This window comes from Rhinopithecus bieti, unplaced genomic scaffold, assembly GCF_001698545.2.
Source record: "Rhinopithecus bieti isolate Rb0 unplaced genomic scaffold, ASM169854v2 scaffold_7683, whole genome shotgun sequence".
NCBI lineage: Eukaryota > Metazoa > Chordata > Mammalia > Primates > Cercopithecidae > Rhinopithecus > Rhinopithecus bieti.
The window spans coordinates 3109815-3133180 of record NW_016805834.1 but is presented as its reverse complement, the minus strand read 5'-3'; the positions used below and the strand labels follow the sequence as shown (position 1 = coordinate 3133180).

At 40.0% G+C, this 23366-nt stretch overlaps 1 protein-coding gene across 3 annotated transcripts in view; it reads right to left on the bottom strand.

Moving 5' to 3' along the window:
* Positions 1-2980: 2980 nt before the first annotated feature.
* The window catches only part of FSCN3 (fascin actin-bundling protein 3), a 30655-nt gene continuing 10269 nt past the window's right edge, over positions 2981-23366 (bottom strand). Inside the window, exons 4-7 of one of the 3 annotated variants that reach the window (XM_017873826.1) lie at positions 6336-6495; positions 5358-5528; positions 4513-4713; positions 2981-3290 (exon numbers count right to left, since the gene is read on the bottom strand). In XM_017873826.1, coding sequence (XP_017729315.1) covers positions 3097-3290; positions 4513-4713; positions 5358-5528; positions 6336-6495 — 726 coding nt within the window. In that variant the 3' untranslated portion in view covers positions 2981-3096. Of the gene's footprint in view, positions 3291-4512; positions 4719-5357; positions 5529-6335; positions 6496-23366 lie in introns of all 3 variants that reach the window. The other 2 variants (XM_017873824.1, XM_017873825.1) reach the window with 2 other exon arrangements.

The window sequence follows — 23366 nt, the reverse complement described above, 5'->3', positions numbered from 1 at the left end:
AGGTCACCCAAGAGCTCTGATGGCGATATACAAGGAGACTAATGTTGTTTTCGTGCCTGGTATCCTAACATCCATCCTGCAGCCTGCAGATCAAGGAGTAATTTTGACTTTCAAGTCTTATTATTTAAGAAATACACTTTATACGGTTATACCTGCCTTATATTAGTGATTCCTCTGATGGATCCAAGCAAAGTCAATTGAAAACCTTCTGAAATGGATTCACCACTCTAGATGCCCATTAAGAACATTCATGATTCATGGGAGAAGGTCAAAATATTAATAGTAACAGGAGTTTGGAAGAAGTTTATTCCAACCCTTATGGATGACTTTGAAGAAGCCAGCACTTCATTGGAGGAAATCACTGCAGATGTGGTGAAACAGCAAGAGAACTAGAATTAGAATTGGAGCCTGAAGATAAGACTGAATTGCTATAATCTTGTGATAAAACTTGAACCGGTAAGGAGTTGTTTCTTATGGATGAACAAAGAAAGTGTTTTTTTTTTTGTTTTTTTTTTTTTTTGAGGCAGAGTCTCTTGCTCTGTCACCCAGGCTGGAGTGCAGTGGTGCGATCCCAGCTCACTGCAAGCTCCATCTCCTGCGTTCACACCATTCTCCTGCCTCAGCCTCCCGGGTAGCTGGGACTATAGGCGCCCGCCACCATGCCTGGCTAATTTTCATATTTTAGTAGACACAGGGTTTCACCATGTTTGCCAGGATGGTCTGGATCTCCTGACCTCGTGATCCACCCACCTTGGCCTCCCAAAGTGTGAGGATTACAGGTGTGAGCCACCGCACCTGGCCAGAAAGTGGTTTCTTGAGATGGAATCTACTCCTGGTGAAGATGCTGTGAACGTTGCTGAAACGACAATGGAAGATTTAGAANTTTTTTTTTTTTTTTGAGGCAGAGTCTCTTGCTCTGTCACCCAGGCTGGAGTGCAGTGGTGCGATCCCAGCTCACTGCAAGCTCCATCTCCTGCGTTCACACCATTCTCCTGCCTCAGCCTCCCGGGTAGCTGGGACTATAGGCGCCCGCCACCATGCCTGGCTAATTTTCATATTTTAGTAGACACAGGGTTTCACCATGTTTGCCAGGATGGTCTGGATCTCCTGACCTCGTGATCCACCCACCTTGGCCTCCCAAAGTGTGAGGATTACAGGTGTGAGCCACCGCACCTGGCCAGAAAGTGGTTTCTTGAGATGGAATCTACTCCTGGTGAAGATGCTGTGAACGTTGCTGAAACGACAATGGAAGATTTAGAACATTACATAAACTTAATTGATAAAACAGCAACAGGGTTTGAGAGGATTTATTCCGATTTTTAAAGAAGTTCTGCTGTGGGCCAAATGCTATCAAACAGCATCACACGCTACAGAGAAATCTTCCGTGAAAGAAAGAATCAATCAATGCAGCAAACTTTATTGTCGTATTTTAAGAAATCACCACAACTACCCCAACCTTCAGCAACCATCACCTTGATCAGTCAGCAACCATCAACATAAAGGCAAGATCCTCCACTGGCAAAAGATTATGACTCACTGAAGGTTCAAATGATCATTAGCCTTTTTTTTTTGAGATGGAGTCTCGCTCTTTTGCCCAGGTTGGAGTGCAATGGCGCCATCTCAGCTCACTGCAACCTCTGCCTCCTGGGTTCAAGTGATTCTCTTGCCACAGCCTCCCAAGTAGCTGGGGTTACAGGCATCTGCCACCACACCCAGCTAATTTTTTGTATTTTTAGTAGAGATGGGATTTCAACCATGTTGGCCAGGCTGGTTTTGAACTCCTGACCTTAAGGAGATCTGCCTGCCTAGGTCTCCCTAACACCTAACGCTAGGATTACAGGCATGAGCCACTGTGCCCAGACAATCACTAGCATTTTTTAGCAATAAAGTACTTTAAAATTAAGGTATGTACATTGTTTTTAAGACATAATGCTATTGCATACTTAATAGACTACAGTATAGTGTAAGCATAATTTATACATGTCTGGGGAAACCAAAAAATTTGTGTGACTTGTTTTATTGCCATATTTGCTTTATCACAGTGGTCTTGAACTGAACCCACAATATCTCTGAGGTATACTTGTATTTATTTTTATACTCATTTTCCACTTCTTAAGGTAAGTGATTCTGATTTTCCATTTTATGATAGTGAAAAAATATTCCTTTCTAAAAAAATGTATTTGAGTCTATGTCAAGAAGAACATTAATAGGGCAGATGGTAGGTAGATAAAGGCCAAAATCACAAAGACAGTGTAAGAATGACAGACATCTTGGAAATCCTGCTTTGATTGAAAGAATGGTGGACATTAGAGTTAGATTTGAGTCAGAAGTCTAGCTGTGTTGTGATTAGTCATGAGACCTTGGGCAAATAACTTTCGCTGTCTGTGAAAGTTAAGAAGTCTGCCGGGTGTGGTGGCTTATGCCTATAATCCCAGCACTTTGGGAGGCCGAGGCAGGTGGATCACCTGAGGTCAAGAGTTTGAGACCAGGTTGGCTAACATGACGAAACCCTATCTCTACTAAAAATACAACCAAGCAAAGTAGCTGGATGTGGTGGCAGGTGCCTGTAATCCCAGCTACTTGGGAGACTGAGGCAGGAGAATTGCTGGAACCCGGGAGGCGGAGGTTGCAGTGGGCCAAGATCATGCCACTGCCACTGCACTCCAGCCTGGGCGACTGAGCAAGACTTTGTCTCAAAAAAAAAAAAAAAAAAAAAAAAGGTAAGAAGTGATGGAGGAAGTACCCACTTCACTGGAAAAAAGGTAATGATGGGTGGGGAAGGTGGATAGATCGTGGTAGGAGGAGGTAAAGCGGCCTATACAGGCATAAGGTGTTATTACCATTATCCTGTGCCCACAGGATTAAGTCTTTCCTTTTTTATAAACCAAAAAGATATTTAAAGTCATAACTGGATTCTAAACCCTTCAGGGCAATGCTGGCTACTCATGGGTTCACTGGAAAATATCTAGCAGTTCTGGACAGGGACGGGAAGGATCAGTGGAAGAACTGCTTGCCATTTGGTCTCTCCTGGATAGAACTTAGAGCAGCCTGGGGCCTCTGTTTCAACCCTCATCCAGACCCCTACTCTATACTGAGTCAGATGCACACAAGGATCTTGGGGGTGGCCTGTTGTGATGTATTGTTGCATAAAACAGGTGTTTTGCTAAACTGGGTAGGAAGAGTTGTAACAGATATTCTTCTCTTGGATCTTGACTCTGGGGTTCCTGTTCCATTTAGCGTAGTTGTTTTTCTTGGAGGATTTGGATTTTGGTAGGTGACATCCCATTGACCTGGAGAGGAAAGAGGAAATATAAATGGTTCAGCAATCAAGTTAGTCATTTGCTGATCTCTGGCTTTTAGAACACTGGGTAAGATCCTGTGGGAGGAAAGAGAATAAAGTGATTTATCCCATTCTTGATGAGGGATCCACCCTAGACATATGTGAAGTTAACTTACAAGAAGCAGCTCTTGATTCCAGGTCTGCGTGATGTCAAAAACAAAGCACTTTGCACAATAAGTCAGGAAAGTGAGGTCCATTAGGAAGGGACAAGACCAAGAGCAACAAGGTGCCCTGAAGAGTGTGAACAGGGAATGATGGAAGGGAAGCAGCATGTTATAAAAGCAAACAGAGTGGAAATGAGATTGGATGTTAGAGATGAGATTGGATGGATGGATCTGGCAGCAGGAAATGCTTCGGGGGAGCCGTAGAAGCAGTGCTTCTGGAAAAAAGCCTGGAGCCAAGCGGTGGCAATAATAATTAAGAAGGAGCAAGCATGCAAGAGGCATTGTTAAAGAAGTAGCCAAGAATTTCCAGGGTTTGATGAAGGAAGTGAAAGAAAGTGTGGAGAGATGGTGCTGAGCTCTTGAGCCTGAGCATTTGGGAGGAGGAAATGCCCAAGATGGTCCTGGGGAAGGCAGGAAAACAGGATCATCTTAGGAAGGGAAGATGAGCAGGTTGATATCAACTATGATGATTTTTAGGAACTGTCAGGATGAAGTCAAGTCAACTGTCTATCAGGAGGTTGGAGAGACATGACATTAGAGGTCAGGAGAAGGGTAGGAGCTGAGGACAAATATTCAAGAATATTTGTAGTCAAGTCCAAGAGGTAGGGATAGAAAGTGCAAAGGATAGAAAGCACATCTTTTTTTACCTACACATATGATCAAAGTCGTCCATTTTCCCTAAAAATAGAGTGAAATTCTGCATCTTAATGAAGATAGAGATGTACAAGAATACCTCACTCTGTCCCCTCCAGGCATGCTTGCAAGCCCACGAGTCAGTGTGGCATAGCAGTGGGAAACTGTCTCCCCTCTCTAGCAAGCCCAGGTTTATAAACTCTCAAGAAATGGCACAGATTTGGAATAAATGTCTGGAGTTGATCAAATTATGGGACAGAAGTCAGCCTGGGAGTGCATTTTGGTCTTCCCATCATATGCCTCCCACCCACCTCCCTTCTCCTCTTGCCCCATGGCTTCTGCTCCCCTAGCCCCTTACCTCTTCTTCTCCCTTACCTAAAATTCCCAGATACACTCTTTGGTAATGTCTTCGCTGTCTGCCAACAGGGTGCCGCTTTGGTCGGCTCGCATGTAGAAGCCATTGGGGGCCAGTACAGTGAGTAAGTTGCTCCCCTGAAGCTCGATACAGAAGTTGAGGGCAAACTTGCCCCAAGGGCGAAAGGTGCCAAAGGATGTTATTGACCAGAAGGATCCCCCCTGTGCTGGAGAAGGAAGAGCTCAGGTTGGTGGGCCATTCATAGGGGAGTCCTCCAGCAATCTAGCCTTGGAGGGGCTTTGTGGAGGCATGCCATCCTCCCCTGGCTGCCCCATCCTGCCTGCATTGGCAGGTCCTTCTATGGAAATGCAGGAGGGCCAATAGGGATTCCACTGCTGTCTGTTTTGCCAACCCACCCTGGGGCTTTGAAGTGTGAAAACAAACAGAGATCCTGTTTTTCCTTTTTTTTTTTTTATTTTTTGAGATGGAGTCTTGCTCTCTGCCCAGGCTGGAGTGCAGTGGTGCAATTTCGGCTTACTGCAAGCTCCACCTCTGCCATTCCTCCTGCCTCAGCCTCCCGAGTAGCTGGCACTACAGGCGCCCACCACCACACCCAGCTAATTTTTTGTAATTTTAGCAGAGATGGGGTTTCACCATGTTAGCCAGGATGGTCTGGATCTCCTGACCTCATGATCCACCCGCCTTGGCCTCCCAAAGTGCTGGGATTACAGGCGTGAGCCACCGTGCCCAGCCTGTTTTTCCTTTTATAATGAGCAGGCCCTGGGTGGCAGTCCCTGAAGTCTGAGCTGGGGCTAAGGCAGGGACTAGACTGTGAACCCTCACGCGGGGAAGAGGAGCCACTCACCCTGGAAGTGGTAGATACCCTGTCGGCAGGGTAGTAGGTGAATGCAGTCGGGCTGATCCTGGTTGCACTGTATGAGGTCATGGCCCGATGAGGAGCCTACATAGCCATAACGACCTCGCAATACAAGGAAGGGGCGATTGGCAAATAAAATCCCAAATTCCTCATTTGGGCCTGAAAGAAATAGGAAGGATTATCTGGATGGGCTGCCTTTAGGTGTTTTTCCCAAATGGAAGCAGGAGGGGGGGACACTAATTGCAGAAGGATGTGGTCAATATTTTAACATTGAATGAACACCTACTATGTGTCAGGTCTTACACTAGGTGCTTGTGAAATGCTTGTGAGAGTACCTAGCACATGCGAAACCCAAGAAGCTTTAATATTCTTCCTTCCTTTGAGGTATGTTGATGTGTTTAATCCTTACAACAATTCTGTGAGGCCGCAGAGTTGTAGACAATGAAATGTCCATTTTTATAGATGACAAAACTGAGGCTCAAGGAGGTGCTTTGCTCAAGTGATGACAAAAATTCAGTGACTGAACGAGTACAGACCCAAATCTTCTGACCCCGACTCCAGCGTTTTGTTTTTTTGTTTTTGTTTTTTTCCTTTTTTGAGATGGAGTCTCGCTCTGTTGCTCAGGCTGGAATGCAGTGGCACGATCTTGGCTCACTGCAACCTCCACCTCCCAGGTTCAAGCGATTCTCCTGCCTCAGCCTCCTGAGTAGCTGGGATTACAGGTACACGCCACCACGTCTGGCTAGTTTTTGTATTTTCAGTAGAGATAGGGTTTCACCATGTTGGTCAGGCTGGTCTCAAACTTCTAACCTTGTGATCCACCCACCTCAGCCTCCCATAGTGCTGGGATTACAAGCGTGAGCCACCACGCCCAGCCTTCAGTGCTCTTTTTAACAATCATATTCCACCTCCCTCTAAAGTTCTCCCTGACTTGGAATCATCTGGCAGGAAGGCTGCTCCACTCACCTGGAAGGGTAGCATTGGCCATCAGCAGGCCGTTGGGTGCAATGCCCAGGAAGCGCCCCCTGCAGGACTGCAGGATGATCCTGCCACAGTTCCAGTGCATTCGGAAGAACGTGTCAGACTCCAGGGGGTGCCCATCAGCCATCACTGCCCTGTGGCGCCTCTGGAAAGAATGTCAGGAACAAAGATGAGGAGTAAGGACCGACAATCTCAGCTTTCTAGGAATAAAACCAGTTTTATTCCTAGACCCTCTTTCCCACATCCCACCCATCAGCCTTTTTCATGCTCCCAGAGTTGATGAGAACCCTTTTGGAAGATGTGCTGTGGCCTCAGCTCTCCCGGTTCCCCCAGTCTGTGCTGTATCCCAGAGCACAGCATAAAAACTAGGTCAGGATATCATAGGGAGAGAAATAAACCTCAGTCTTGACTCCAAAATCATTTTGAAGTAGATCATAGGCATAAAAGTGAAAGGTAAACTATGAAACATCTAGAAGAAAATGTAAGAGAAGTTCTTTGCAAGTTTGGGGTAGGCAATGATTTCTTGGGACAAGAAAAGCAGTAACCATTTAAAAAAACCGATAAACTGAACTTCACTGAAATTAAAAACTTGCTTCTTAAAATAACCATTAAACAAATAAAAAGGCAAGCCCCAGGTTGGGAGAAAACTTTTGCAATACATATATTTGGCAAAGGACTTGGATTTAGAACACATAAAGAACTCTTACAGATGGACATTTGGGTTGATTCCAAGTGTTTGCTATTGTGAATAGTGCCGCAATAAACATACGTGTGCATGTGTCTTTATAGCAGCATGATTTATAATCCTTTGGGTATATACCCAGTAGTGGGATGGCTGGGTCATATGGTACATCTAGTTCTAGATCCTTGAGGAATTGCCATACTGTTTTCCATAATGGTTGAACTAGTTTACAATCCCACCAACAGTGTAAAAGTGTTCCTATTTCTCCACATCCTCTCCAACACCTGTTGTTTCCTGACTTTTAATGATTGCCATTCTAACTGGTGTGAGATGGTATCTCATTGTGGTTTTGATTTGATCTCTTCTGATCAAATCTGATGGCCAGTGATGATGAGCATTTTTTCATGTGTCTGTTGGCTGTATGAATGTCTTCTTTGGAACCACAAGAGCCTGAATAGTCAAAGAAATTCTAAGCAAAAAGAATGAAGCCAGAAGCATTACATTAGCCAACTTCAAAGTATACTATAAGGCTATCATATCCAACACAGCATTGTATGTATACAAAAACAGGCACACAAACTAATGGAACAGAATAGGGAGCCCAGAAATAAAGGTGCACACCTATACCCATCTGCTCTTTGACAAAGTCAACAAAAATAAGTAATGGAGAAAGGACTCTCCATTCAATAAATGGTGCTTAAATAGCTGGCTAGCCATATGAAGAAGAATGAAACTTCACCCCCTAACTTTCATCATATACAAAAATTAACTCAAGAGGGATTCATATTTAAATGTAAGACTTCAAACTATAAGAATCCTAGAAGAAAACCTAGGACACACCATTCTAGACATTGGTCTTGGGAAAGAATGTATGACTAAGTTCTCAAAAGCATTTGCAACAAAAACAAAAATCGACAAGTGGGACCTAATTATACTAAAGAGCTTTGGCACAGCAAAAGAAACTATCAACAGAGTAAACAGACAACGTATAGACTGTGAGAAAACATTCACAAACTATGTATCTGACCACGGTCTAATATCCAGATTCTATAAGGAACTTAAACAATTGAACAAGCAAAAAACAACCCCATTAAAAAATGGGCAGCAGGCCAGGTGCGGTGGCTTACGCCTGTAATCCCAGCAATTCGGGAGGTAAAGACAGGCAGATCATGAGGTCAAGAGATGGAGACCATCCTGGCCAACATGGTGAAAACCCCATCTCTTCTAAAATTACAAAATTTAGTTGGGCGTGGTGGCGCACGCCTATAGTCCTAGCTACTCAGGAGGCTGAGGCAGGAGAATTGCTTAAATCTGGGAGGTGAGGCCGGGCGCGGTGGCTCAAGCCTGTAATCCCAGCACTTTGGGAGGCCGAGACGGGCGGATCACGAGGTCAGGAAATCGAGACCATCCTGGCAAACACGGTGAAACCCCGTCTCTACTAAAAAATACAAAAAACTAGCCGGGCGAGGTGGCGGGCGCCAGTAGGCCCAGCTACTCGGGAGGATGAGGCAGGAGAATGGCGTGAATCCAGGAGGCGGAGCTTGCAGTGAGCTGAGATCCGGCCACTGCACTCCAGCCTGGGCGGCAGAGCGAGACTCCGTCTCAAAAAAAAAAAAAAAAAAAAAAAATCTGGGAGGTGAAGGTTGCAGTGAGACGAGATTGCACCACTGCACTCCAGCCTGGTGACAGAGTGAGGCTCCATCTCAAAAAGAAAAGAAAAGAAAATGGGCAGCAGACATGATGAGATACCATCTCACCCCACTCAGAATGGCTATTACTAAAAAGTCAAAAAACAAAATATGCTGATAAGGTTACAGAGAAAAGGGAATGCTTATACACTATTGGTGGGATTGTAAATTAGTTCAGCCACTGTGGAAAGCAGTTTGGAGATTTCTCAAAGAACTTAGAACTACCATTCAACCCAGCAACCCCATTACTGAGTATATATCCAAAAGAAAATAAATTATTCTACCAAAAAAGACACATATACTCATATGTTCACTGGAGCAGTACTAAAAATAGCAAAGACATGGAATCAACCTAGGTGCCATCAATGGTGGACTGGATTAAGAAAATGTGATAAATATACACCACATAATACTATGCAGCCACAAAAATAAGGAAATTATGTTCTTTGCAGCAACATGGATGCGGCTGGAGACCATTATCCTAAACGAATTAACACAAGAACAGAAAATCAAATACACATGTTCCCACTTACAGGTAAGTGGAAACTAAACCTTAGGTGCTCATGGTCATAGACGGGAATGGCAACAATAGACACTGGGGACTAGAGGAAGAGGGGGCACAGGGTTGATATACCAACTATTGGGTACTATGCTCAGTACCTGGGTGATGGGATCAATTACTCCCCAAACCTCAGAATCACACAACATATCTATGTAACAAACCTGCACATGTACCTCTGAATCTAAAAGTTGATATTAAAAAAAATTAAATTAATTAATTAATTATACTTCCTTTCTGTTCCTTTGCTCCATCATGATTTTATTCTTGACTAAAACTTGAATGCTAAGCTCATATTATAGTAAAACAAAAAAAAAACAACAACAACAACAAAAAAAAACGGAGTGCTCAATCTTTATTTATTGGTGTGCCTTGAAATTCTCTATTAGCAAAAATAATCACAAATGATTGAGCTGACAGTACGTTTTATGAAATGTGAAAAATATGAAGTTGCTATTAATTGTAGGAAGCATACATTATTTTCTAACATTTTGTATGCATTTCATACATATACCGAAAAAAAGGATTCATACATGTCAAAGAGATTGATGTGATCACGTACAGAGGTGCTTCCAAGGCAAGACTAAAGATAGATTGCATAGAACAAAGTGTATCTAATTAATGATGAAAGCACTAGCATGTGGCCGCAAGAAATGAGCAGATGCATTACTCAAACCCAAGTGTTCTGTAGTATGGATGGTGTTTTGTTCCACTTTTCTAATGAGTCACTACAAAATTACTATCATAGACCATCTCTTTGCCTTCAAGTTATCTATCACATTTGAATGGTAATTCCATGCCTCCATTTCTGTTTAAATAACAGTAAAAAATAGTATATTTCTAATAACATTCATATTCTAGCATCCTTTTCTAAAAATCATAAGTATAATCGGCTACCTTGTGGATGGAGTTAATCATAACTCTCTCTAATTCAACCAACCACTTCTCCACTTGACCTCTGGCTTTGGCTGTTGAAATGATCTCTATGAGTTCCACAACCTCTCCTTCGCTGCTCTTCATGTGAGTAATGTCTAAAGTTTCCGTAAATTCTACCTTTGCAATTCCTTCAAAACATTTCTTCAAGTGGGGTTGCACCCTGTCAGGAAAAATATTTTTAAGAGAATTAACCAAGTTAAAACAATTCCTTACATTCATTCCAGTGTTCCTCATGCAGCAATCTTCATTTGAAGTTCATAAATGTGTAGTGTTAGACCTGTGCTAGGTGCTGCTGGGAATGAAGTGCTGTGCAAAAACCAGAAACCCCCAAAACAAACAAACAAAAAAACACAAGCTCTACCTACCTGGATTATATAGTCCATGGAGATGTCAGTATTAACTGAATAATCACAAAACATCTGTAAAATTACAATTACAGTAAGAGCTACAGAGACAACCACAAGGCTTTGTCTTCAATATAATGAATTAAAAGATGCTAAAGGTAACAAAAGGAGAAAACCAATCTTGACTAACAGATAAATACATGAATCTGAAGAATCTTCAAATGCACAAAAGTAGTCATTTCAACTGGGATCTTCAGAGACTGCTTGAAAATTGTGGACTACCTTTAGTAACTTAGGTACTTTACAGTTTACTAAGTCAACTGCATTGACAGTATCCAACCATTAGTCTATTCAATGTAATACAGATGGGACTGACACAACTCCTCATTTTTGGCATACTACCAATAACCGGTCGCATTCATCTTTCAAATGGGCAAAAAGAAGCAGAGTATAAAAACTCAGATAGAAATCTGAGCCTAAATTTACCTTTTGTTTAGATTACATATCCCCTACTTTGAAGGCACAAGATACAAAATTAACAAATTTGTTTAACAAATATCTATTCACTGTTTACTTTATATCAGATGGTCTTCTAAGGATTGAGCAGTGGGAAAAAAACAGTCAAAAAATCTCTACCATGGTGGAGCGTATATTCTGCCAGAGGAAGACGTGCCATTAACAAATAGGAAAATTATAGAGTATGCCAGATGATAACAAGTATGCAGAAGGAAAATGAGGCAAGGAAAATAAGTCCAGGAAAGAGGGCAAGATGAGCATGGAGGGAGCTGCCTCTTTAAATATGGTGGTCAGGGAGGGCCTCCCTGAATGACAGATGTTCAAGCAGATTTCCACAAAGACTTACAGGAGGTAAAGAAAGAAGTGTGATGGACATTTGGGTAAGGAGTATCCCAGGCAAGGGAACAGTACACTGAGAAAGGAGGCTGCCCCTTTTACTGGGGAATTGCAAAAAAGCTGGTAGACTGCAGGCAGAGTGAGCAAGAAGACTAGTAGGTGATGAATAGGAAGGATAACAGGGGAAGGATAATCTGTGTGGGACATCACAAACCTTCGTGAGGGCAGTGGCTTTTATTCTGAATGTGCTGTGAAAGAGTCGTGTTCTGACAAATCTGTAAGATGTGATAAGTTAAGAAATCTGGCCAGGCGCGGTGGCCCATACCTGTAATCCCAGCACTTTGGGAGGCTGAGGCGGGTGGATCACTTGAGGTCAAGAGTTCAAGACCAGCCTGGCCAACATGGTGAAACCCCCGTCTCTACTAAAAATACCAAAATTAGCTGGGCATGGTGGCGCATGCCTGTAATCCCAGCTCCTCCAGAAGCTGAGGCAGGAGAATTACTTGAACCTGGAAGGCGGAGGTTGCAGTGCGTGAAGAGTGAAACTCTATCTCAAAAACAAACAAACAAACAAACAAACAAACAAACGAAAATGACTCCATGGTTCATTCAGTGATACTACTTACATTTTTAATAATTATCCAAAGTTGATTATATAATACTTGGAACATTCTTGTAGAAAAATTATATAAACATGATTATATATATTTATGTTCTACTTTGTTCTAAAAATTAAGTTTAAGCAGATAAATTTAGTCATGTATTCTACATGTAAATTACTTACCTAGTGGGATCTTTAGTCTCAGATAGTATCTCAAGAAGTTCATCATTGGACAAGAAAAGAATCTGGGGAAAAGAGGCGTTTCTTTTCCAAATATTCATTAAGTCCTTTAAGAATGAGCTCTAAAAGTTCATTAGACTTTTCAGCCTTTCCAGCATTCTGTCAATTGTTACAACTGTCAGAACATGTTTATCCTAAAATAAAATAAAAAACATTCAATCCAAAATATTAGATAGTAACTTTATTTATATTCATATTGTATTTGAGATTATACATTTGTAATCAAATAAAGGTTATGTAAATTTTAAGGGGAGTATTTGTTTTTTAAAAGTAGTCTAGTCTTGCATATTCTAAGTCTACTTGGCCTTTCTCTTTGATTCTATAAAAGTCACATTGATTTAATCCTCAGCCCTGTTCATAATTTCTAAGTTGAGAAGTTTAAGAAACAGAAAATGAGTGAGAGAGAGAACACTGCCTGAACTCACAAGAGGGACAGTGGAAACAAACTGGTATGAGATATTTTCTTTTGTCTTTTATTCTTTGAGGAAAAGAATTCTAAACAGTAAGTCATCATTATAATTATTATTTTGAATTTTGTTATGAATAATAATAAAGTAACAGAATCCCTGTTTTATAACTATAGAGAAAAAAGTAAGGGTTGAGGAAAGGAGGAAGGTTTCTAAGATCTTACACTGTAAACAATGACCCCTGAAACTACTTTATAACACTTCTTGCTGAAGGACTCAGGTTCAAGGTGTGCTCTTCCTGAACTCTCTAAAGACAGACTGTTCCACCTTTAAGGCAAGGTGAATATTCTCACTAGAAAGTGTCACTGTGAGCTGTTTGCTTTACAGTGATTCAAACACAATCAAATATTTTAAAAAGAGCTTTCTTTTATACTGTGTATTCAAAATCAGAATTATAACCAAAAGCTGATCTTAAAGAATTCATATTTTAAAAAAAGTAAATAGAGTTTATGGATTTCTCAAAATATCCATACAGTAACCACTGAGTTTATGAAAATCTTTAGAAATGCATATAAAAATACAGCCTAGATATAGCTGAAATAGAACTATTTTTATGTTTTTTTCTTTAACACATGGTTGATGTCATCTGGGTCTACTCCTGGCCTTATAATTCCAAAGTCAGTGTTCACCATTGATACCATTGACAATGTAAGGAAAGTTCTTTACTGAATAAGCTTGAAGGTGTTGAAAAAACAAAAAAGGTGCTAACACAATAAAGATTTCAATCGCCAAGAAGCACGTCTCATGAAAACACACCAGACATTTATTAATGTAACAGGGCATTTTAGAAAATTTGTATGAAATTAAATCAAGAGAATATTGTTAAAAACTAAATATTAAATTTCAAGATTAACTAATTAGATATTTTTGGTATTTAGCCATGACTGAGAGATAACAAAAAATGTAAGCAGTAAATTTTTTCATATAGGAATTTTATTCGATTGCAGGAGTCTCTAAAGTATGTTTTTGTTAACATACTTTGAATGTGTCTGAAAAGGAAAGATATAATTTTCTGCTTTTTTTGGATTATAACAATGCAATTTGGAAACAGCAATTTAATCAAACAAAATAATTATCATTATTACTTGTTTTCTCAATAAAACATGAATATACAAATCATGTAATATAATTAGATCAGCTTATCTTTAAAGGTGCGTAATTTTTAAAAGGAATTTTATTATGCTTCCTGTTTTACGTTTCAAATAGACATTCACACACACACACACACACACACAAACACACACAGCATAACAGACTCAGGCCATCTTGTCCACCTAAATCCAAATATCAAAATAGTGTTCTTAGAGTGCCACCTTCTGGTAAAGTATGCCTGTATTTGTTGGGGGAAAAAAGCTGAATTGTGGCTAATAAATAAAACTCCTTTCACACATGAACAGTATTTGTTATTCTCAACCAAAAAATTTATTGTAATGTTTCCATTCTTAATCAAAGATTTGAAAGTTAAAAAAATCAGTTATTTAAACCAGTATATTCCTTTTGCTAAATATTATAATTGTCAAAATAACAAACAAACAAACAACAACAAACCATGGGAAGAACATTCAGGTAAATTTTTTTTATTTTTGAGTTTCCAGGGTCAAACCTATTTAACCAGATTAGCTTAATAACTCTGAACCAAATATGCTACATTTTGTACTTCATACAAATATGAACTTAGGCAGTAATCTATGTATCTTTGTATATGGATTTAAGATTTTAAAATAAAAGTAATCATCTTATGACTGGCAACTCAACTACCTTCACTCTCTCCCAGTGAGAAGACAAACATAATAAAGACTGTATCAGATAAAAAAGGGGCCCAAGTTGAACAGACCTGGTGTCTGTCCCACACTCTATTCCTTACTACCTGTGCGACCTTTGCTTAATCTGAGTCCCTTTATTATTATCCTGAAAATGGGGATAAGAGCCCTCTCTCAAAATTGGTATGAGGACTAAATTAGATCATGTATTTGAAGTGACTAATATGGTGCCTAAAACACACAGATACTTGAAGCGACCCTTTTATTCCCCTTTCCTTCTCCTCGCCCCAAAATTGTCTCTTGGAGAGAGTGGGGGTGGGGATTGACTCTAGGGAAAGGGGAAAATGAAGCATTTACATCACTCCCTGTTTTATGGAGTTAAAATGAACATTGTATAATCTTCCATCCTTCAAGAAAGGTATTTATCATAGTAAAATAACACTGACTTTAAATTCCTCTAAGGATTGCCATAAAATCCCGGTACAGAGTCAGCATTCCATGAATGAATGCTTGAGGATTCCATGTTGAGTGCTTGAGTGAATGCAGGTTGAGCTACACCTAGGCTCATACAGGGAAACTCAAGGAATGTAAAAGTCTCCATGTCATAGAAGGCTGGTACACTTCATAGCCATGTCCTCAGAATATAGCAACAAGATGTAACAGGAAGCTACTAGAAATTTGAATCTTAGTGACTTGACACTTTAATTACTTTCTGTCTCCTGCAGGGGAAGAAATGAATTATTAATTGTCATTGTTTTGGTTAAAAGAACACTGACAATTTTTAAGTGTCTTCTTTTACTTCACAACCACCCACCAATCTCATCAGCTCTAGTGATGATCTACTAGGTTTACATTTCTAAACGAAATCAATGTGATATCAGCGGCCCGAAACTTTGAGTATATAGAGAGCTTTCTCATTTCTGCTACTAGGAAGCTTCATAGAAAATATGGTTTTTGTCACTGCTCAAGGAAATAAGAGAGAACACAAACAAATGGAAAAAAATTCCATGCTCATGGATAGGAAGAATCAATATAATGAAACCGGCCATATTGCCCAAAGTAATTTATAGATTCAATGCTATTCTCATCAAGCTATCATTGACTTTCTTTGCCGAATTAGAAGAAACTACTTTAAATTTCATATGGAACCAAAAAAGTGTCTGTATAGCCAAGACAATCCTAAGCAAAAAGAACAAAGCTGGAGGCATTGCGCTACCTGACTTCAAACTATACTACAAGGCTACAGTAACCAAAACAGCATGGTGCTGGTACCAAAACAGATACATAGACCAATGGAACAGAACAGAGACCTCAGAAATAACATCACACATCTACAACCATCTGATCTTTGACAAATCTGACAAAAACAAGCAATTGGGAAAAAAAATCCCTATTTAACAAATGGTGCTGGGAAAACTGGCTAGCCATATGCAGAAAACAGAAACTGGACCCCTTCCTTGCACCTTGCACAAAAATTAACTCAAGATTCGTTAAAGACTTAATTGTAAAACCTAAAAAAATAAAACCCTAGAAAAGAAAACGTAGGCAATACCATTCAGGATATAGAGGTGCTGGGAAAATTGGCTAGCCATAAGTAGAAAGCTGAAACTGGATCCTTTCCTTACTCCTTATACGAAAATTAATTCAAGATGGATTAGAGACTTAAATGTTAGACCTAATACCATAAAAACCCTAGAAGAAAACCTAGGTAGTACCATTCAGGACATAGGCATGGGCAAGTACTTCATGTCTAAAACACCAAAAGCAACGGCAGCAAAAGTCAAAATTGACAAATGGGATCTAATTAAACTAAAGAGTTTCTGCACGGCAAAAGAAACTACCATCAGAGTGAACAGGCAACCTACAGAATGGGAGAAAATTTTTGCAATCTACCCATCTGACAGAGGACTGATATCCAGAACCTACAAAGAACTCAAACAAATTTACAAGAAAAAAAAAAGCCCATCAAAAAGTGGGCAAAGGATATGAACAGACATTTCTCAAAGGAAGACATTTATGTGGCCAACAAACATATGAAAGAAAGCTCATTATCACTGGTCATTAGAGAAATGCAAATCAAAATCACAATGAGATACCATCTCACACCAGTTAGAATGGCAATCATTAATAAGTCAGGAAACAACAGATGCTGGAGAGGATGAGGAAAAATAGGAACGCTTTTACACTGTTGGTGGGAGTGTAAATTAGTTCAACCACTATGGAAGACAGTGTGGCGATTCCTCAAGGATCTAAGACCAGAAATACCATTTGTCCCAGCAATCCCATTACTGGGTATATACCCAAAGGATTATAAATCATTCTACTGTAAAACCACAAGCACACATATGTTTATTGCAGCGCTACTCACAATAGCAAAGGCTTGGAACCAACCCAAATGCCCATCAATGATAGACTGGATAAAGAAAATGTGGCACATATACACCATGGAATATTATGCAGTCATTAAAAAAATGAGTTCATGTCCTTTGCAGGGACATGGATGAAGCTGGAAGCCATCCTTCTCAGCAAACACAGGAACAGAAAACTAAACACCGTATGTTCTCACTCATAAATGGGAGTCAACCAATGAGAACACATGGACACAGGGAGGGAAATATCACACACTGGGGCCTGTCAGGTGTTGAGTGGCAAGAGGAGGGAGAGCATTGGGACAAATACCTAATGCATGCAGGGCTTAAAACCTAGATGACAGGTTGATAGGTGTAGCAAACCACCATGACACATGTATACCTAGGTAACAAATCTGCACGTTCTGCACATGTATCCCTGAACTTAAAGCAAAATAAAAAATAATAAAAAAATAAAAAAGAGATAATGCAGTTTTGTACACTTAATGGAATTAAGCTCAAGCCTGCTTAGCAAATTTCTGGAAGTATAAATTTCCTAATGCAAAATCCCTGGACAACAGAAAATTGATAAGATCCTCATTAAACCTTTTGCACTTTAAGAAGGGAAATGTAGGTTGACAGAGTATAACTTTAAACCCCTTGCAATTTTAAGATTCCTTGACATCATCAGGAGCAGAAATTCTTTCATTTAGATTCAATGTATTTCTAGGATTAATCTAAATCTCAGGGCCCATTTGCCTAAAATTGAATTTTCAGAAGTTTTCCAGAATAAACTCTGAATTCTTAGAATTAACAATAATTCAAGCATCAATCTCAATTATTGATTTACTCATTTAACAAACATTTACCAAGGGCTAATACACATTAGTGACTTTTCTCAGTGCTTGGGTGACAACAGTGGACAAAACAAAGATTCCAGCCTCCATGGGGGAGACAGACAATAAATAATAAACATCATATTGATAAATTATATAGTAAGGTAGATGATAGATGCTACAAAAAAAGAAAGAAGTGATAAGGAGTGCCAAAAAAGTCAAAGGTGGGTTAATTTAAAATAGGATGTTCAATGTGGGTCTCATTATAAAGGTAATATTTGAGAAAATACATCAAGGAAGCAAAGCATTAGCACTGCAGATATTTAGAGGCAGCACATTCCAGGAAGAGGGTCCAACCAGTGCAAAGGCCCTCAGGTAGAGTGTGTTTGTTATTTGAGAAGAAGAAAGGGTGGGGAGGAAGAAGAAGGAGGAGAAGAGAAAGAAGGAAGAAGATGAAGAGGAGGAAGAGGAAAAAGGAAGAAGAGGAAGAGGAGGAGGAAGGAGGAAGAAGAGGAGATAGCCAGTGTGGCTGGAATAGAGTAAGTAAAGTGAAAAGTTATAAAAACAGAGAGGTAAAAAGGTGGAATGAGCAGATCAAGAACTTCCCATTTAATGAAACCATTAATATGTCCCTCATATAGAAGTATTTCTCCCCTGGCCACTGAGATTACTTAATCTAGTTAGGATAATCTCTACTAGATTTCATCTAGAAAAGCCAAAAGTTGAGAAGCAAAATTGTTGTGAGTAGATTATACGGTTAATTGGTGAGACATGTCACTTCCATTTTTACTCCTTAATTCCCAGATACATGTACTCTGCCTATGAGAGAAACCACATGCCTGGAGCAGACAGAACTGCATCCCAAACTGCTAGAACTGCATCCCAAACTCCTATTATCTTCCAACAGTGATATGGTTTGGTGTTTCTAGACCTGCATCCCAAACTCCTATTATATACACTCTAGAACTGCATCCCAAACTCCTATTATCTTCAAACAGTGATATGGTTTGGTGTCCCCACCCAAATATCACCTTGAATTGTAATAATCCCTATGTGTCATAGGAGGGACCTGGTGGGAGGTAATTGAATCATCGGGGTGGGTTTTTCCTGTGCTGTTCTCATGATAGTGAATAAGTCTCATGAGATCTGATGGTTTTATAAAAGGGAGTTTCCCCGCACATGCTCTTTTGCTGCCGCCATGTAAGATGTGACTTTGCTTCTCATTTACTTTCCACCATGATTGTGAGGCCTCCTCAGCCATGTGGAACTATAAGTCAATTAAACCTCTTTTCTTTCTAAATTACTTGGTCTCAGGCATGTCTTTATGAGCAGCATGAGAACAGATGAACACACACAGATAGAGCAAATTAATCTTCAATATAAGCCAATTCACTTTGTTTAAGGTCAATATTCATAGTAGGACCTTTACTATTATCAATGTCAGTCAACTGTCTTATTTCCCTTGTAATGTGAATTCCTTAGCATATGCAATGTTGTGTGCAAACTGTGATAATGAGTAAGTCATTCAGTAAGTCAATGAATGACAGTATTGGCAGAAACTTGGTGTGGGAAAACAAAAATTCATTTGGTGCAGACACAACACTGCTGGCTTCCATACTGAAAGAGGGCTAATGTAATATTCAATTCCCTCTAAATGGCTGCTGTATCAGAAGCATTATGTTAATTTCCGCTGTTGGCAGCTTGAGCACTCAGCAGTGTTGGTGAGAGGTAGTCTGCAATAGTAATTCCTTCTGTAATTCCCACCCCTGCCATCATGACTTCTTCATTTATAGCTACAGTAGCCACGTATCCCAGTTTGATGAAGATAGTTCTGGTTCATGCTTGCTTTCCCAGATTATTAATTGCTTTAACTCTCAAATGTTCTCCAATTTAGACAATATATTAAATGATTATTCTATTTCATAGCTCACTGTGCACATAGTGGCATATGCTGGTTGACATGTACAGACTAGGTCAACTGGTTGACCATATAATTAAGTTCCTCCTTTTGCAGCTGCATCTGTTACTAAGCAATCACATGGAACACAAATATGCTCACTTAGGTATATTCTCTGATACCTTACATACCTCTTCCCCAGTATTCCTTGTTCCCAATCCTTCAAACTTGTTTCTAAGTCCTTGATTATGCAGCAAAACTGTTTGCTACTGACCATGATCAATGTAAATTCATACTTCTGACCAAGCACTCTTTCCAAGGAAAGTTTAAAAAATTACCTATTGAAGTTATGCCCACAAAAAGAATTTCCTTCCTACTGTTCTTTAAGTCCACCCCTAAGTAGGGTTATAATTTCCACTTCTGGGTGGTGCAAGCATATGCAGCACAAACATCTTCAAGCAACTCTGTAACTTCTTTAAATCCAATCAAGGATTTTCTACCATTTCAATCTAATTGAGACAGGCCATTACAGAAGCCAGGTTTGGTCAATAAAACAAGTAAACAGAACCACTCACAGCTCCTTGACTAGCATGTTGAAACAGGATCTCTGGTAAAGTGCACCCACACCAACACATTTGACCACCTCTAACTTAAGTTCTTTCCTCCCTACACAAGCACCATTACAATATATTGCCACTTATATTTATCTACACCTCTGCCAAGGCTTCTGGCAAGAGAGGCTAAACAGAGTTTGAGGGTCAGAATACCCAGAGTCGATTACATCCAAGTGTCCCCATTTTCAGTTCTCACCATCCCACGCTTTCCAATATAAGTAAACTATCTTTCACATAACAGATCTAGAAAGGCCATGAATTAAATTACATTGAAATGTGGTGACCTATTGAATCAGATTCTATAACTCATTTTTGGCTATATCAAATTTGTAGCTATGAGAAATAAAAGGCTCTTTTAGGAAATCACAAAAGTTTCTTAGTTGTCTACCACATCTTGAGCAGAGAATTTAAAACTGCAAATTATACCATGTCTTTAATTTCTCCAGTGCCTTTTAAAGAATTCAGCCCATTTCACCTCCCTTGTACTTCAAATTCTTACTCTATTGACCTATTCCATCAGCCTCACGGTCCACCAAACACTTCCCTATAAAATAGATTGTTCATTCTGGAAGTCTAAGAACATAATTGAGTGATTTTTATACTGCATACCAGACACTACTTGTGTCCTATTTTCAAGCAATAACTAGATCTTCACTACTCTAAGACCCAAATGGGTCATAAACAATCCTAGATCTCATACTTGAGGATCTGGTATAGTTTCTTCAAGTTCAGTGTAGAACCCTTCTATATATTAAACAAAAAGGAATTTTAACACAGGGAATAAAGTGATTGCAAAATCACTGCAAAGCCTAGGGGAGCATACTTCCAGGACAGACTACCAAAACACAAGAACTGACTTTTCAGGATTTGCTACTTCTGTCCCAATCAGGACTAAAGGATAACACCACTGGAAATACTGAGTTCAAGAACCCATCATGGTGGCTCTGATGCTAGAGATCAGTGGGCGGGATCAGGAGGCTACCATTATCACTGCCTCATAATACCTATAAAACTGGTGACCAGATGATAAAGTCCTGTTGGAAAAAAAAAGTCATGTGTTCATGATCTGGCTTGACAGCAGAAATAGCTAAAATGACAGAAAGATGGTCACTTTCACTTTTTCCATCCAAATCCCAAATGAGTGTATCTAATTGACAAAATCTAATTCACTTCCAGAAAGTCGGATGTAGAGAGCCTGGGAGATTATCTTTTCTGCTTTTCAGCTCACTAGATAGAGGTGAAATGCTTGTTGCCAAATGATATTTACTACAGTAAAGAAAACAAGGAAAATAAAGAATGAGTACTAAGTTTTTGGCAACAGAAAGAATAGTGCTTATATTTATTGAGATGGGGTTAGACCAGAAATGGAAAATATTTGGGAAGAAATTTAAGAGTGTTTTTGTCTGCTTTGCATGAAATACAAAAGACTTGGATGGGTCAAAAACCAAGTTTGGGGTGAAATGCAGCATGCAGAGAGGGATTATCCACTTATTTCATCCCCATCTGGTGGGCAATTAACTAGTTCCCATCCCCTGAATCTTAGGAAGGGGGGCCCAAGAGAGTCTCTAAAACATTTTTTAAGTGCCTGAAAGGAGAGGAGGCTGACATCTTTCCTAGCTGGAGGTCTGGTCAGTCACCAGGTGTGCTGACCTGCTCCAGTGCTACTAGAGCAGGAAAAAAACTCTGGGAGAAGATGGTGTGGTGGAACGGCCAGTGAAGAAGGAGCAAGAACTATGTGCTCAAGGTTACAAAGTGGGTACAGAAGATGAATTGTGCCCTTTTGCAGACCCCAATTTTGGGCTATGGCAGGTAGATGAAAACTTTTTTTCCCATAACCTAATCTTAAAAGTAAGCAGGCATATGAAATTAAAGGCTGAAGATTTGTGAAATACTGCTACAGTATGGGGTAAAGAGACATACACATAAAAAATATGTGGCAAAATATACCATCACAAGGTCAGTCTGAAAATGTAGCCAAATCTCCCAGACAATGACCAAACCTGGGGGAGATATTCAAGATGAAGTCCCTCAGCAGCCAAACCTGTGTTGGAATCTTCACCTGTCTACCCGGGGTTAATCTGTGCTCATTACATATCCACAACTCTCCAAAGCACTAGACCAGTTGTGAAGACCAACAGAAAAGGCACAGGGCCTTCACATCACTGATAGGAGGTTATCTACCTTATGACCACCGACAAAAATCAACAGCCCATTTTGCAGGATCAGGTAGATCAGAAAATGTTCTTTGACTCTCACTCTCTCTCTCTTCCTCTCTCTCTCCCTCTCCCTCTTACTGTCTCTCTCCCCATCCCTCCCTTCCTCCTTCTCTTCACCTAGTCCTTGTCCCAACCCCAGATGAGAAGCACAGGAGGAGAGAAGTAGAGTGGGAGAGCAGTCTCCATACCTCCCCACCCCTGGAACTTCAGGTTTACCTGCATTGTGGGGAAGAAGAGAGCTCAGAGTAGAACAGAAGACTGAGGTTTTGAAACAGGTACAACTAAGTCTTCATAGACAAAACTCTCTTAATAAGCAAAAGTGACTGAAAAATTCTGGAATTAGATTGAAAGATCAATAAGGGAGCCTCTCCGAGTGAGAAAGGGCACTGGTTGAGTGTAGCTGGTAGCATGAATTATAAGATTATTCCATCTTTACACCTCAAGGAAACCAAGACATCTCAATACAGCCAATTATATATATATATATATATAGATATAACTATAGATATGTGAAGTATTATAATATACATAAAGTGTGTAAATATATTATATATATATAAAGTGTGTATGTGTGAGTGTGTATATATATATAATAGTATTTTTAGTAGAGACAAGGTTTCAGCATGTTGACCAGGCTAGTCTCGAACTCCTGACCTCAAGGTAATCCACCGCCTTGGGCTCCCAGAGTGCTGGGATTACAGGTGTGAGCCACATATCTTCTTTTTTTTTAATTATTATTATACTTTAAGTTCTGGGATACATGCGCAGAACGTGCAGGTTTGTTACATAGGTATATATGTGCCATGGTGGTTTGCTGCACCTATCAATCCGTCATCTACATTAGGTATTTCTCCTAATGCTATCCTTCCCCTAGCCGCCAAACCCCCAACAGGCCCCGGTATGTGATGTTCCCCTCCCTGTGTCCATGTGTTCTCATTTTCAACTCCTATTTATGAGTGAAAACATGTGGTGTTTG